The sequence below is a fragment of the Patiria miniata genome, unplaced genomic scaffold (assembly GCF_015706575.1).
Source record: "Patiria miniata isolate m_02_andy unplaced genomic scaffold, ASM1570657v1 HiC_scaffold_20, whole genome shotgun sequence".
Lineage (NCBI taxonomy): Eukaryota > Metazoa > Echinodermata > Asteroidea > Valvatida > Asterinidae > Patiria > Patiria miniata.
Genome location: NW_024037059.1, coordinates 23,629,802 through 23,647,615, shown reverse-complemented (window position 1 = coordinate 23,647,615; position 17,814 = coordinate 23,629,802). Strand labels below are relative to the sequence as shown.

Genomic DNA, 17,814 nt, shown 5'->3' with positions numbered 1-17,814 from the left:
GTTTAAGGGGTTACGTGACATCTATTTATAGTTTGAATATTTACAGCCTTACAACTATAGAACTATTTCACCGATTGATCTCAAATTTGGTAGGTATACAGACAGGGAAGTGTTATAGATGAAAATTGGTATGTCAAGGTCACGTGACCTTCACTTCCAGTTTAACCGGAAGTGATAATTTTTGACTCTAATTATCATATCTCATGAATTATACATCTGATGGGATTGATAACTTATATTATAATGAAGCAACATTTGAAAAAAAAATATCTTGCATTTTTATTATTGTGCAGTTTATTGTTCTCATGTTATGACATTATGAATATTTAATGAGGCATTCTTTACAGACTTATAACTATAAGAACTATATGACCGATTGCTCTCAAATTTGGTAGGTATACAGACAGGGGAATGTTAAAGACGAAAATTGGTATGTCAAGGTCATGTGACCCCTACTTCCTGTGTTACCGGAAGTGTTAATTTGAGACCCTTATTATCATCTCTCACGAATTACAAATCTGATCGGGTTGGTAACTAATAATAGTAAGAAGCAACATTCAAAGATTAATATATTGCATTATTATTACTGTACAATTTATTATTCTCATGTTATGATGTCATGAATATTTAACGAGGCAATATTGTGATCGCCATATCTCCGAAATACAATAAGTTTGATTGCAGTTCTTAGCACATTTACCCATATTGGACTGAAAATGCACCTCTTCGAATATCGAGATCATGTGACCTTTACTTCTGGTTGTACCGGAAGTGCAATTTTTAAAAGTAATAATTTTAATTTTATTAGTTTCATTTTAAAAATATCATTAGGCCTAAATAAGTTTGTTTGTGGTCCAATAGACAATCAAAAACTGGGAACAGCTCTGTGGTTGTTCACAACCACAACCTCTAGTTTTTCCTTTTTAGCTGTTCCCAATTTCAATTGGGAACAGCTCTTGTTTTCGTTAAAGTTTTTTTTTCCTTTTTAGCTGTTTCTCTTTTTTTTCTTCCACTTTTTTCCCATAGGATAACACGTGTTTTCGTTCTACAAGGCACTTTTGGACTTTTTTGAAATCCAATTGACTTCAAACCTGGCACACACTTAAAACACAATCTGAAGATGTATGCCGAATGACATCATTACGTATCACGTGACGTCATCCAAAAAGTGCATACTTTAAGGTCCTATATCTACAGAACCAAAAGTCAGATTGGGTTCAAAGTTGGTATGCAGGTATTCCGGGACGTGTTATAGACGAAAAAATTGCAGTGACGACGATTTTCGGACCTTTTACTCATATCTCATAAACGGAATGTGGTAAATTCGAAATTCTTTTTGCAACAGGTTGATTAAGTCATAGATGGATGCACAAAATTTTGTTAAATGTGTGACGTCATCATGATTTCATCAAAAACGTGATTTTTTTATTCACATATAAGGGTATGTCTGATCGTTATGAAACTTAGTGGGTAGGTAGGTATAGATAACAGCATCCAAAATCTGAAGTGACGTCATCATGACGTCATCGTCTGATTTTTTTAATGAATTTTTCAAATTTTAATATTTTCTTTAAATTTTGCAAAAATTATATAAAATACGGTCCGATCGACTTCAAACCTGGCACACACTTAGACCACGATCTGAAGATTCAGGTCGAATCATGACGGCATCATGACGTCATCAGGTGTCCCTTGACATCATCCTAAAACTGCATAGTTAATAAGTCACTATATCTAGAGAACCTGAGGTCCGATTGGGTTCAATCTCGGTATGCAGATATTCCAGGAAGTGTTATAGACAAAAATTGCAGTGACGTCACGATGACATCATCATGTGATTTTATATGAATTATTCAATTTTGGGACCTTTTACTCATATCTCATCAATGGAACGTGGTTAATTCGAAATTCTTTTTTGCAAAAGGTTTGTTAGGTCGTAGATAGATACAGAAAATTTCAAAAAAATGTGTGCCGTCATCATGACGTCATGAAAAATGGGTTTTTTTTTTTTTACATAGGATGGACACTTTTTGTATAGAATACGCATGTACATAATCATTCGACCTGGATGAAACTCCTTAACGACAGTCATTAATAAAACGGTCGAAACAGCTCAGTGTTTGTCCACAAACACATTTCTATTATTATTTTTTTTCCCCCACTTTTCCCATAGGTTTTGTACACGTTTTTATTCTACAAGCCACTTTGGGAATTATTTTAAATCCGATCAACTTTAAACTTGGCACAGTCATTAACCATCATCTGAAGATGTACGGGGTATGCCGAAACTTTTTGACATCGTGACGTCATCAGGGGTCACGTGACATCGATTTGAATGTTCATATTTTACAGTCTTATAACTTTTGAACTATTCTACCGATTGTTCTGAAAATTGGTATGCATATAGTCAGGGAAGTGTTATAGATGAAAATTGAAAGTTGAACGCACACGCAACAGGTGAACGCACACTTTGTACATGTAGCCATCCCCTGGCACAGATATTTACCCCTACTGGATGATGGTATTGCCCTACAGTAAGGGTTTCTCAGTTGACCCCATGCACAATGGTGGTTGCTCAGTCGACTGCAAAATGCATGTGCCTGTGCACGGTACGCAGTGCTATTCACCCATACTGGACAATGGTATCGCCCTGCAATGCATGTGCCTGTCGTTTTTCCATTGTTGCGTCATATTGAGCACGCGCGCTTTAGCTCAAACATGACGTAAACAATTGAAAAGGACGGCAGCGCGTGGTGGTCTAGGCTATGCCATGGTTTGCCTGAGAAAAAGTTGCTGTTTTGCAACTTTTTTGAGAACCGCTTGTCCAAACAACTTCAAACTTGGCACTGCACATTCTGGGATTCGGAGCAATGCATCTGCCAATTTTCAACTCCATACAGTGCCCGGTTCTGGAGATAATTGACGTACGTAGACAGACAGACAGACACACACACAGAGATTCCTGGAATTATAGTAAGGATACTGGGAGAAGCAGCCAAAACTTAAGTCAAAATTTTCAATATTACCTAGCAGTGTAGCTTATTTATCCTGTACATTTATTAAGATGATAATGATTGAATACAAACCTTTCTAAAGAGGCCAGTAAGCCTCTCTCTACTCTTGTAATGCTTTGAGTTGACCCAAATCATTCTGATTAAGTTAATAATCTTAGTCAACATTGGTGGGATGTCAACTGGTTTCGCTTTCGATAGCTCTTCACACGGCTCTTTCAAAGTTGACAGAAACTTCAGGTTACTTTGTGCTTGCTCTGAGCCATCCTGAAAACAAGCATCAAATATAACAAGAAATTGTTTAGATATCTTTATAAATACATATGTACATGTATTTGTAATTGCTTTGAATTTATTCTTTTCCATTAATTCTTGTGTGTTATATGACATAGCCTTTTCACAGCCTTCATCATTAATCTTTTGATACGAAGACCTGGTAACAACTATATGTATCTTTGTCCAACAGGTAACATTTTACCATCTGATTTTGTTTCCATATTTATTGCTTTTACTTTGTTTGGATAACCATTCAACAATGTTAGAGTAAGTTGAGTATGCTAATAGAGAACTTTGTCATGTTAAATAAAGAGTCATAACATAGTTATTTGATTGAAAACTAAGACAACCAATAAAATACATTGTCATTGAAGTCCGACACTGAACCAATGAAAGATTATTCTTTATTTCAATTTCCTTTTGGAGTTATTTTAAACATTGTATTAATATTATTTCATGGTCAACACTGATCAGAGATATTTTAATATTTAATTTTTTTTAGAAATATGGAAGGACGTATATAAAACTGAGCTTGAATCATGTGGCTGTGGTAGCGTATAGGGGGAAAATGTGATAAGGTTCACTATTACCTGTATTTGTCTTGAGAGCTTTCTAAATGAAGCTACATAAGATGACTTTGAAAGCTCTAATATCATCTGGATCCTTAGCACACCTTCCTTTCTCAGCTGTTCACTGATTCCAGAGAGGTCAACGCAACGGTTATGCCAGAAGGCAATCTCCTCAAGAGGGCCAGAGTTTTCGGAAGTTTCAATGGCATCCTGAGATGCAAGGACTTCTTTGATTTGCCTTGTCCAATGCACCATTGCAGCTAAGAAGAAAGGAAGAAGAACCACATGTGTGTATTAACCACAGCCTTGTTAACTCACAGGTTGTAAAATATATCGTTGAGAATGAAAAGCAAAAGGTTGGTCAGGTGTTTTGTTCTTGTTGGCAAATTATTATTTTATGTTGAATAGATTTGGTCAAGGTACATGTTTAGACTAATTCAGCAACAGTTAATTACTTGAGGAGCCAAGAGTTGTGTATAGAGGAGTGCAGTTGTACAAGCCACGGATTGAACAGGTTGGAGGATAATTTATGTGAGTCAATGTTTGTACATAAACCACATGCAACCAATGTACCTCGATGTAGGGCACTGTCAGTGTAACCTGTGGTTAGAGTTACTGTTGATGTGTCATGTTTTTATTGTAGTTAGTGAGACCATGTATTTGTGCTCATTCTTGTAAATATTGCGCGGAAGAAGTAAGTTGGAGTGGGGAAATAAATTAGCTAGTTATAGGCATGAAGTAGAATATTCCTCTCTGGTGTATCATTTCTCAAGAGTCCTTGTTCTCAGTGTAACGGGCAGTACATTTCCACCCAAACGGATCCAGTCCCTGGCCACATTCACACGCGTGCAGCGTGACATCCGGGTCACTTAGCCCCGGCGAGTCAGGAGTTGACCATGATGAAAACTGATGGCAGCATCCACAGCAAGTCTAGCAAGGGGCTGAAGTTTGAAGGCACCTCAATCAGAGAGATTTTTTAGAAAATACATCTAAACCCTATATATGCTGTTGAACTACCATATTGGGGATGAAATGGAGCCACCGAATATGTAAAATGTGGCAAAGACATTGCATTTGGAAGGCCTCAATTCACTGTTGTTTTTCCTTACATAGTGTCCAGGTCTCATAACCACAAAGAAGAGCAGGAGTAGGCTTGTGACGGTATTGCATTTACGATACCGCAGTATCCAGTGGTAAAAAAAACGCGGTATTCACTAAAACCGCGGTATTATGTTAAGTGGGGTATTACGTACATTATCAGGGAAAAAACAACAACTAACCACCAGGCACCATGTGCCGAGTTGAAAAACCGCCGGCGCAGCATAAATCACGCAACTGCTCCACGCCGCAAATCATGGTTTCATTATCAGTCCATCATTGTTTGTAAAAATATATCATTGTAACAGATTATTAAAAATGAAAAGCTTACTTTTAGTGGTATTGTATTGTTCGAATTTGTAAGTCATTGACATGACAAGGTCCACTAAAAAAAATGCAAATCGTCGACGTACCGATGCCTGATGAGGCCGACCACACGACGATCCCCCTATCCTAGCGAACGTATGCTTTTTAGTTGGTATCCATTGTGAGTGATTCAATAGCCTCATGCAATTTATGCCGGCCACCAGTGACTCCTTACGTGCTTCACCGGTGTCATGTGAAAATCGGACTCCTATAAAAAATAATCACACTCCTTCTCACGTGATCGGTTATTCTAATAAGCATCATATGTAGGCATTCGCAATTGTGGAGGCTGTAATATGAAGTTGTCGGTGCCAGGACCTTCACAACGAACGGACCAATCATACCAAAACATGAATGGAAAATGCAGGGATGTGATTGGTCTGTGCCAAAAAAACCTGAAAATGTTATGCATGAAGTGCAAACTCTGGCGAGCGCGAAGCACGAAGCCATTACGGCGTGGGGTCCGGGGCCCGCTTCAGGGCCCTGGAAAATTTTTGATTTAAGATGCTGTGTGGTGCAATCTGAGGCCATTACTGGGCACTTTCCTCTGAAATTTTGGAGCAGAATTTGTTTTAATTGTAAGAAGAACTTTCCTATTTTTGTTAAAATGGGCCCAGCAGGACGGGCGAAGGAGGGCTTTTGTAACGTGATCGTACAGGTTTTTTCCCACGATGGCTTTGATAGTAGGCTTCCTTTTTGGAATATTTTCTTTTCCAGTTTTTATCTGGACGGCTCATCATATGATACATGCGAGTCCCTTCCCTTTGCAAGTCGGTACTTATGAATAATCAACGAATCGGACAATTCATACCAAAACATGAATGAAAAAAAATTCCGAGCACGGTTTTAAATGGCCGACGCGATCAGATTCTTTTAAAAGGGTGTTTTAGATCGATGAATGCAGTGCGTGTTTCAACCCAACTCTGTGCGGATCCAGTGTGGAACCACGGGTACGGGTATCATGCACTGACATGTACAGCCACCCATACGACGCAGGTGTATTCGGGGGCTTCCGTAAACACTGTAAGTGTACGCTTCTAGATCGTCCTTGTAGTTTTCCCCACGATGAGAAATCATAGTCTTTATATTGCGCTTTCTTTTAAATATTTTTTTTCTTCTCAATTACCCCGGCTCGGACGGCTCTGCATCGCATGTGAATCCAGACGGGTCCCTTCCCTTTGCACGTGCACCTCACACGCATATAGCACGGAATCTTGCTCCATGACTGAAGCCTGTAAGTTTTGGCGGTCACAACCAAGATTGACACGTTTTTGTCTTGTTGCTGATATTCTTGGGAACTATGTTTTGGCAAAAATTACCATGATGATATAGATTTCAAATCTCTAAAACAACCGTGGAGAAACAATTAAGACGACCAGTTTTTGTCACGACCATCAAAACATTCCCATGTGTATAACATTGTTTGAACTTTCAGCGAAGACACTTTACACGCAAAGAAAACCGCAAACACGGCAGCGTTAGCAGAACTTCAAAGGCCTTTGCGGTATTGCAGCTGCCGAAGTATCAGGTTTTCTAGTCGAGCTTGACAATTGTGTCTCATCTGTCAATGGTAATTGACAATGCAGACATGAAACTGGATGCCTGAAACCACAAAATGGAATCAAACATGTCAAAAAGGTTGTTTTTCTTTCTGTTTCAAAGGCTTTTGCGAAGATTCTGAACACTAAGGAAGAATACCGCGGTATTGAAATTCCATACTGAGTTCACCGGTGTTTCGGTATTCATGAATCATTAGTCGGTGTTAGTCGGTATTTTTTTTAAAAACTTGACTATCCGGTAATACCGAAATAGCACAGTTACAGTAGAAGCAGAATTTTACATAGAGGCTGCCCTTGCTCCTCTATAAACAGTTAAGTTGGCCCATGATCATACGGGCAATAATGCTTCGGGGCACTAGGTCCTTGCTGCAGAAACCACATGAGTCAATGGTACAACCAAGGGTTGAACCACAGGCTCTGAACTTTAGTTTTTACCCATGAGTTTTTACCTTGCCTCAAGGTTTTGAGACAGTCCCCAAATTGCCAGGATCCTCACTGAAGAGGGTAGCATTGTCTGCAAAAAGGGGGTTGGTAAACCTGTAATCCCTAACATCAAGTGCAGTGCGACAATGAACTAAATTCAAATGGCATGTTAATTCACCTTATTCTGAACTCAAGTTTAAGTTTACTTTTGCCCACCAACAAAATTCTGGTTTATGGCCCTTGGTTAGGCAACAGTTTCTCCACAATACATAGGACGGGAGTGGCCTTAATTAATCAAACAAATGTTTGAGTCCTGTAATCCGAGTCTCAGGTCTGACTTGGATATTAATCCTTTGATGCCTCTAGGACCTATGTATGTACATGTAGTTCTGAGTTGGAGAAGCCTGATGTTTCAAAGGCCTGGTTTTATAACATGAGAAATCAACAGGAGGCCCGACTAGCCTGCTTCTGCTTCTAGACTTACATGGTAGAATGGGCTGCTTGGAAGAAAATGAGTTTTATTTCTTGTAAGAACTTGAGGTATTTGTTCTTCAAACCATATTAACAAAATATACGCTTACTCTCTAATCTTTGCACCAGCTCTTTGTTCTTTGCAGCTTGGTCCGGAGAGATATTCAGCCCTTCACTGGGGATGTAGAGCACTGTGTGTCCCTGCATCTTGTAATGTGTGTCTGTAAGGCTTGCCATGAAGCGATGAAGTTGGGCTGAAAAATCATTCTTGATACCTGATGATGGCTATTAAGGAAAAGTCACTTAAAAGTACAAAATCCCTTGAAACATTCTTAAACACTATTATTTATATCTGGCTTCCAAGTAGTAAAAATACATCAACAAATTGTGCACTTTCGGAAAACATACCAAGATGACTATACAATATCGTTTTTGACATTGGATCATCATCTGAGCATTTTATGGTATCAATGCGCATTTCGCTGCTTCCCGATTATCAAGAGCGTAGAAACTCACAGTTGTCCACCAGTCAACAGAACTTAGTGCAGCACGGTCACACATACACACAGGGTCCAGGTGCACAGACAGTTTGCGAATTACAATGGCAGCTTTGAGCAGCACGAGATTTATTTCGGTAAGTGAAAAATATTTCAAAAAAATGTTAGAACTAAAGACACTGAAAATGACTTAAAAGCAACCAAGATGACAGTAGTAAATACGCAGCACACATACCTGGCCAAAAAGAATCTACCTACGGATTCCGAGACGCTGGAAAAGCTTACGCTAGCGGTATTTAGTCAAAGTTTTAGATTAACATTAATGTCAAAGTACTGAAGAAAGCGGTCGGTGTCTATTACAAGACAGCATCACAAGTTCTAGATTAACATTAATGTGAAAGTGCTGAAGAAGAGCAGTCGGTGTCTATTACAAGACAGCATCACAAAATGAATTTTTTTTTTCAAAAGAAGTCAGCGTGAAATAAACTAATAACAACATTGGACGGATTTTTTTCAGGGGAATACAAGAATATATTGCAACCACTATAACAATATTGCACTCGCTTCGACTCGTGTAACATTACAATGTATTTGTATCCCCGTTAAAGCCATCCAATATTACACGTATACAAATAACACTGTATTTATGAACCGCTGGTACTAACCCGAGTTGCAACTTCTTTCAATGAGGTTGAAAACCCATCCATAACACATGGCCGAATTTAGCTTTGTTGGCCCAAGGCACCTCACCAGGCTTTTATGGAACCCAATGCACATACATAGGTCATAGTAGAGTCCCAGTTGGGTTTGTTTTTGATGGCACACTGTGTTAGTGGTGTTTTGTTTTCCAGAGGCCCTCAGATTTTTCAAAGACCCTCAAATTACATTAAGTCTGATTATACCATTAAATTAAAATGTATGAAGTATTGCTGGCAATAAACCATTAAAAGGATACTGTCAGGCCATGATGTGTTCTCAAAAAAGAGTGGTGCGTAGATACTCTGCATCAGTCTCAAAAGGCTTTCGATGTGGCCAGATTTAACAGACCCATACTGTACCATCTTGTCAATGCTGGTTGAATCTATTGTCACCCCATCTTTGTGTATGAAGTAGCATATTTCATCAACAATCTGTGGCGGTATCTTATTATCTAAGGTCAGGCCCAATTGTGGATCCACAAAGATGACCAATAAGCGGGATGAATTCCGAGGCTTAAAAAATTCATTGATATAATCATGATGTTCTGATGTCCACATGTCCTCTGTCAGTGTACTTAGAACTGTATGCTCTTTCACAAATCCAATCTGAAAGTAAACAGGTTGCACTGAAATTTTAACAATGACAATTGAAATCTTACATTACAAATAACCATTTTATTTCTTTATGACATGCATTTCAACAGTTCAAACTTTAATAGAAGAACAAAAAGAAGACAGAAAGAAAGAAAAAGAATCAAAAGAAAAACAAAGGCTTTTCGAGATGTTGTCTAAAAAAGCCAAATAAAATCAAAACGTATGGACGCAAAGGCAAAGTTTGCACGAATAATAGGGTCAGTACTGCATCTGTAATGGCGGAATCAGGGAGCAGCTGTCAAGATGGAATTTGTTGACCGGCCACACCACATGCATGCATGCAACGCACTGCCCTATTTTTAATATGAACAATGAAACCTCAAAACATACCAAAACACATACACATTTCATACATATATTGTACCTTTCATTTACAGTTGACTCTCCTTAATACGAGGTCCTTGGGACTTATGACAATATCTCATATTATCCGACACCTTGTCTTAAGCGACAAGCATTTTTCACGCACTCCCAACATGTATCATGGATTGTTTATGTAGCTAATACATAAGATCTTTCCGGATACACCAACCCACCCACCCTTACACAGGCATAGAAGTGGGGTACTTCCTATGTTCTCGTGTACTTAAATTTTGCAATGTCGCACACTAATTTCAAAATGCTCTTATTTAAACTAGAACGGCGAAGCCGCCATGGCTCGCTGTCCAAGGCAGGAAGGGAGGCTGAAGGTAGGGTTGGGGATGGGCATGATGGAAGGGGATCAGGATTCTTGTTGATGTGCCTAGGTGTAGGGGTCAGTTTTTAAATGTCAACATAAAAAGATTACCTAACAGATTACCTAATAAATACATAAAAGATATGTATATAGGTTAGCCGTCACTGTATTATGGGGGAGTTTTCCATTGTTAAGGTTATTAGGACCCACTTGTGGATTTTTGCAGCCCCAACAGTGTCTTCTGGTCCCCATACTTGTAGTACCATGGACAACTCTTGTGTAGTCGCCACAAATGCAGAACAAGAATGGGTATACATGTACATGTAGACACAGCACCATCACCACCTCCCCCGAACCTTACCCCATCCCAAAACCTAACCCCATCCCCAACCCGCCCCCTCCCAACCCCCTACCCACACCCATTCCATCCTCCCCTAACCATCCCCACCCTATCACCTACACATCCCAACCCCACTCAAACTCCAATCCCTATCTCCTCCCCCCTCCCCTGACCCGTACCCTCCCCTACCCCAACCCCCTACACCCACCTACCCTATCTTCCCTTATCTGTCCTTACCCACCCTACACATCCCCTCCTAACCCTTACTTGAATTCCAATATCCCGCCCACCCCATTCCCCCACCCATACATCCCCACCTGACCCCATGCAACCCCTACTCTGATCCCTATATACTGCCCCCTCCCCTTATCCAACCCCTACAACCCATCCCTACCCATCCCTACACATCCCCAACCCAACCCCTACTCCGATCCTATATCCCGCCCCCTGCCCAACCCCCTCCTAACCCAACCCCTACATCCATGCCCATCCTCTCCCTACCTGTCTCTCCCTACCTGTTCCCACCCCTACAAATCCCCACCCCACCCAAACCCAGTATTCCAACCCCTCTCCCCACCCCAACCCACCCCGCCCCACCCATCCTAGCTCCCCTACTCATCCTACTCACACAAACCCTAACTCCAACCCTATACCCCACCCCACCCCACCCCACCCCACCCCACCCCACCCCACCCCACCCCACCCCATCCCACCCCACCCCCACCCCACCCCCACCCCCACCCCCACCCCCACCCCCACCCCCACCCCCACCCCCACCCCCACCCCCACCCCCACCCCCACCCCCACCCCCACCCCCACCCCTACCCCATCCCTACTCCAACCCCAAACCAGAAGCTCATGCACATCCCCAAAATGCATAGTGTACATGTACATGTTATACCGGTATACACACACGTACATGTTATACCAGTATACATGTACATGTAACAATTAAAAACTTTAACATTTCCTTGAATTAAAATTCCTCAATAAAATCATAAAATTTACTGCAATGATATGAACCTAACTGAAGTTATAAAGATGATACATGACAACTGCATTTAATTTTTTTCCCCAAGTTAACTAGAACCAAAAACTTCAACATTTTTATCTGAACGCGGACGGCCGGACGGACGGACGGACGGACGGACGGACGGACGGACGGACGGACGGACGCCCGGACAGACGGACGGAAATTGGTATTACATAGGCTCGCATCTGCTTCGCAGCTCGCCAAAAAGGATTAATTTCCTGGGCTGAAATTCGAACTTGATATCCCTTTTCTAAAACTCTTCCATTTGTGACAGATCAACCCACCTTGGAATTCCTAGATTCTGAGTAAAATCCATTTATCTATTCCGTGAAAAACTTGTGGGGTACCAAATCGGTACCCCGCAAGTCGGTGGGCATTCTTTGTGGGGTACCTCCCATTGTTCCGGTACCCCATAAGGCAGTGTTTATACGTTCACACTCACCCACCCACCCACGGAAGGACAAGGCGGAAACAGTATGCCCCTTCGGCTTCGCCGCAGGGCATAAAAACAATAAACTGACTTTCAACCCAGCAACAGGGCAAGCGGAATCGTCACAACCCGCGTACCGTATCGAAGTGGTGTCACCTACCTGTCATGATGATCGCAATGGCACGTACATAAGTACACTACCATTTTGAGTTGGTGACTAACAGAAGAGTTGCATTCAGTGTGCACGTACAGATGGGGATACCAGCAATTTTTTTTAATGTGGATAGTAAAGGGCGTTGGTTTGAGTTGAATAATTAATGCCCTTGTTATGTTAAAATGATTTTAGCGGGAAATGCCGGAGACTTTTGTTAAACAATTGGGATTTAGAGCATGAGTGGGAGAATAAGGCGTTTTTTTTTAAATGGGGATTTTACGTAGATCTCAAGAAAAGTGGGGGCGACTTTCTTCTATTTTTCTTGTTCTCAACTTTCCAAGAAAATAAACTGCATATTTTTAATTCTTTTAAGGATACTTTTTTGGGGGATGGTATTTTAATACTTTTCAGGGAATTGCTGTTTTTTTAACACATTTATTAATTTTTTATTTTTTTTTTAAAATAAGCTGAGGTTTTGGGAGGGTTATTTTAATATTTTGGGGGATTTTTTCTTTCTAAAATTGATTTATCTACTTTTGGTAATTGCATTTTTTTTCGGGGGGGGGGGGAGGGTTATTTTAGTTTTCCAAAGGAATTTTTATTTTCAAGCACAATAACCGTGGTACCGCAATCATGCAGCACGCGCTTGCATTCGGGCGGGACCAGATGCGAAAGCCGTCTTAAAGATTCCCCTTTATTGGCATGGGACAACCGCCCATTCATTGCCAGCCTTCTTCGTTCAGGCGGCACCATAAAGAAACCCCGTGATCGCACGGTAATCACAAATGCCTATTGTCTGCCTTGTTTGTTCGGGCGGCACGAGAGCCATCATAAAGAATCCTTCTGATAGCCTTGGAACCGCAACGCCCATTGTCCACTTTGATCATGAGCACCCTCACGCAGCACGTGAAAACACGAACAAAAGTGTGCTAGTGGTATAAAAATAACAGCGTTGCTGTTGAAACCCCTCAGCCAGAGTCAAGTTATCATCCAGAAACCATTAACCTTTAACTCAACATGGTGACCTTAACCTTTGACCCCAGAACCAATCCCAACACGCTGTACCGATGGGCAACCCCCTACCGAAGTTAGACACCAAAATCTCATCATCCGGAAACCATTTACCTTTTTATATCACCACAGCACCACAGTGACCATGACCTTTTGACTCCAAAACCAATCCCAATAAGCCTGTACCCAAGGGCAACCCCCTACCCAAGTTACACACCAAAATCTCATTTCCAACTCAAGTTATCATCCAGAAACCATTTGCCTTTAACTCACCACGGTGACCTTGACCTTTGACCTTTTGACCTCCAAACAAATCCCAACTTGCCTGCTCCCAAGGGCAACCCCCTACCAAAGTTAGACACCAAAATCCCATTTTTAACTCAAGTTATCATCCGGAAACCATTTACATTCAACTCACCATGATGACCTTGACCTTTGACCTTTTGACCCCAAAACCAATCCCAACTTGCTTACTCCTACGGTCCTAAGGGCAACCCCCTACCCAAGTTACAATCCCAAACAACATTTCTAACTCAAGTTATCATCTGGAAACTGAGCTGCCCAGACGGACAAGCCAGACGTCCGGACGGACGGACGCCGTAGGCGATGACAATACCCCTCAGGCCTCTCGGCTGAGGGGTTAAAAACCACAGCGTTGAAGTTAGCAAGCATCATCATGGTGCCAATTAAAATTGAATAGGTTCGTTGATTGACAACTTGTTTTCCTGAATGCGCCTGGAAATTGACAGATAATAATAGATTTGCAATTACCAGACCACAAAAAGTGCTTGTCTTAACCGTAATCTTGTATCACCCAAGCTCGTATTAAGCATTTTTTTTCTTCATAGTAATATGCACACTTTGGTCAGGACTGACGAAATATGCTCGTCTAAACCAAAATCTTGTCTTAGCCGTGCTCGTATTATGGAGAGTCAACTGTATATATCATTCCAAAGTTGCTTGCTTGGCATTTGTTTTATAAAATATCTTCGTTGCCAAAGTTTGAAAAGTATGTGCGCATCGATGCAACTGGTTTACATCCATTGTGCTAACACTCTGTCTATGGGATATTTTTGGTGATGGCAATCAGGATACCCAGTGCACTACTCCCCACCGAACACACAGTACCGTGGGGTCCAAAGGTGGGACCATTATGTTAAAAAGGGGGAAAGAGGGTTGTCAGAGATCTACCCTGGTTTGTGATATAGTTAATGCGTTTTATATGCCCTAAGGAACAAATGGCAACCCTCAGGCATACAAAATGACATGGACCACATCACAGCAGAAAATTTACCTATCGCGGTAGAATCGCGTTACGCAGCTTGTCAAATATTGTCCAATTACATGATATACAAATGGACTCAGAACGCGCAAAATCTGAGACAAACAAATCTTAGCCTACAAAAACTCCATAGGGTTGTCTAAGGGGCGTGGCTAACTTGCAAACAGCGATAGGTCAATAAGCCAGTTCGGTATTTCAACTGCTCATGCGCACAATGATATGGGCCACAGGTCATTCCGGATAATCGAACGCTCATCAAGTGGCATGAATGCAAAGGGAGACGGGCTCACGACGCTCGCGTGTTAATTACAAGCATAGCATCGCGTATCATCACGTCAGCAATTTTATCCCAAACGACCTTTGACATGGACTACTTCATCGAGATACCGAACTGGCTTATTGTATAATGCCCTCAGCAGTAAAACAGAAGACATTGTTATTAAAAGGACATCTGAACATTATTTCTGGCATTCCCTAGTGTACCTCTAATGAACATGGGTTTGTGAACAATGTACATAGTTGAAATTTGGTTGCTTGCATCATTTACTCAGGTTAACCCACAAGTTTTAATGGGCTCGAAAAATTGTGGGTAGACAATGTTACATGAATTTCCAGGAATGGTAGAACTACACACGCAACATTGTGTACCCACAAGTTTTAGAGCCAATTAAAACATATTGATGTTCCTCTTTGGAATGGTCAAAGGTACCGTACATAATGTGGGGCAATTAAAACATACTGACGTTCCTTATTGGAATGGTAAAAGGTACTGTACTGAATGTCGGGCAAAGAAAGAACTGATGAGTAATGTTACCTAAGGGGCTTTCACACTAGACGAATTCCCCGGCAATTCCCCAGGAAATTGCCGGGGAAGTTCGGTCGTCTGTTCACACTACCAAAGAAATTCCCGGGGAATTCCCGGGGAAAAGCTTTTCCCCGGAAATTTCTTACCCCTGCTCGGGAGTAGGGTTAAAGGAGAAATTCCCGGGGTTTTACGTATTTCCCGGGGAAAAGCACTGACGTCTGCGGGTTTGAACTTACCCCACCTTTCCCCCCCCCCCCCCCCCCTGTATCGGTCGCATTTTGCGACACAATATTCAAGTGCTCCGAACTTTTGGAAATAAATCGCAATGCAAAGGGTGTTCAGTTTTTTTAATTGCGTGACTGAAATACTCACAACTTCAGTTCGCAGCGCCTGGAAATGCAACTTTTATCCTCAACTGAAACATAATCATTTTCCAGCAACGTTTGAACGAACATGTAGGCATTATCCGTGATAATTTTCCCAACTGAAAGACTCCCAACTAAGTTCGCGTACGTTGCGCCTGGAAAATCTCACCCACTTTTATCCTCAAAAACGGACAACTGTCATCCAACAACGTACGTGTACATGTATTTTCCATGAAAATTTCTTCGATGCACGTGCTGAGCTGCAGTACTGCATCACCAATGTGGATCACACCATTTACTGTAGGGTGTAACATATTCTTTCTTTTTTTAAAGAATATTTACCAGCATTTCAACCGTTCCAAAATTATACAAAATTCTCTTTATGAAGTTCGAAACATTCCAATGTTAGAAAAGAAGCTCCTCAACATCACAATATAATTTTTGTAAAGAATTTATTCGAGAAACGATATAAAACTTTAAAAAGGGTATTAAAAGCATCCCTTTAGTTACGGTATTCATTGGATGATCCGTCCATATGATGCAAGGCGAATTGCTGTATGTTTTCCGAAGAAAATTGCGATGGAAAAGTTAATTTTTTGACGTTACAAAGTCGTTAAAAATAAAAATTTGATAAGATTGGAAGTAAAAAGAGGCCTGTTTGTTCTTATGGCATGCTCCCGACAATGCATGCGGGAACATTTCATCGTAGTTCACCGGTGCGGCCCGGCCCGGAAGAGCGGGTTAATTGGCCGGGCGCCGGGCCGGCTCCGTGTCTGTCGGGGGAAAGGTAGGTAGCAATTCTCGATATGTATTTCTCAACATCATCATCAACAAGAAACAGGAGGTTTTCTCGAAATTAATAGCCGACTGTCCGCCCAAAAACTTTTGCACAATTCCCGGGGTTTGATTGCGAGTGTGAAACGATCGTGCATATTCCTGGGAAATAGTGTCCCCGGGAGTTATCAAAAGTGTCTAGTGTGAATGGTTGCTGGGGTGTTGGTGGGGTAAAAAATCCCCGGGAATTTCCCGGGGATTTATTTCCCGGGGATTGGCTGTGCAGTGTGAAAAGGCCTCTATAGGCTAAGACTGCAAAGAGGCACCGGTGACTTCTTTATATTTACATAAAAATTCTTTCAAAAGTGAAACCTTACAGGGTCAACTGGTTCTGGTGTAGGTTGTTTTAGTTCAGTCTTATCCTCATGTACCTCGTTCTCTACTTCATATTCCCCCTGCATTTTAATGGAGTCATTGATGACATCGTTTGGTACAGTTTCTCCACCAGCACCATTCATTAGACCTGCCATTTCCAGACAAAAAGGTTATAGTAAGTGAACTGGTCCTTTTTCTCATTTGTTTATTTGATTCATATGGAAAGGACATTATGTGAGACAAGAAGAGAATATATGGGAAAAAGGATAACACTAAATCTGGCAAGAGGGATGGTGATCAGACACAGCAAGGAGTTTGAGGGGATTGATGGCAAGTGTGATGGTAAGAGCATCAGGATCTGATCCGGGATTATCCGATATTGAATCAAGTGTTAAGAGCCTGCTATTTAATGAGGACACATTCAGTTTTGTGATGCATCAAACTTCTAGACTGCACTGGGGGTAAAATTTCATGAAATGCTAAGACATGTCTTAGGAATGATTTCAAGTCTCCTGGGATCAATTTTGCCAAACTTTGGCTAACACTGCTGTTGCCCAAACAGAATGTAGCAATGCTTACATGAAAGAATGGATGGGAGCAAATAAACTTCAGCTCAACTGTGAAAACCTTGCCATAACACCATAGAAAACATCAACACCGATGGTCACGTCATACCAGAAACCTTGGGGTAATTTTTGATAGAAATTAGAGCTTCAAGGACCATGTGCAAAACATCACCCGTATTGCCATGTTTCATCTACGAAACATTATAATCCAACATTAGTCACTTGCTCAATGCTCTCTGATAAAATGGTGGAACAGCTCATGCAAGCCTTTGTAATGTCAAGGCTCCACTTCTGCATTTCTCCACTACTGTATCAAACCAAAATGTCGGCAATCTCGTCACAACAGGCTTGATTGTTGTTCATTTTTTCAAGACACCATAC

The 17,814-nt window shown here is 41.2% G+C and overlaps 1 protein-coding gene across 2 annotated transcripts in view; it reads right to left on the bottom strand.

The window, feature by feature from the left end:
• The window catches only part of LOC119728259 (dynein heavy chain 2, axonemal-like), a 105,967-nt gene that overhangs the window by 65,710 nt on the left and 22,443 nt on the right, over window positions 1-17,814 (bottom strand). For both annotated transcript variants that reach the window (XM_038200417.1, XM_038200416.1), the window contains 5 exons: window positions 16,870-17,015; window positions 9,226-9,574; window positions 7,884-8,048; window positions 3,878-4,116; window positions 3,087-3,278 (listed from right to left, as the gene is read on the bottom strand). In XM_038200417.1, the coding sequence (XP_038056345.1) occupies window positions 3,087-3,278; window positions 3,878-4,116; window positions 7,884-8,048; window positions 9,226-9,574; window positions 16,870-17,015 (1,091 nt within the window). The remainder of the gene's footprint in view (window positions 1-3,086; window positions 3,279-3,877; window positions 4,117-7,883; window positions 8,049-9,225; window positions 9,575-16,869; window positions 17,016-17,814) is intronic.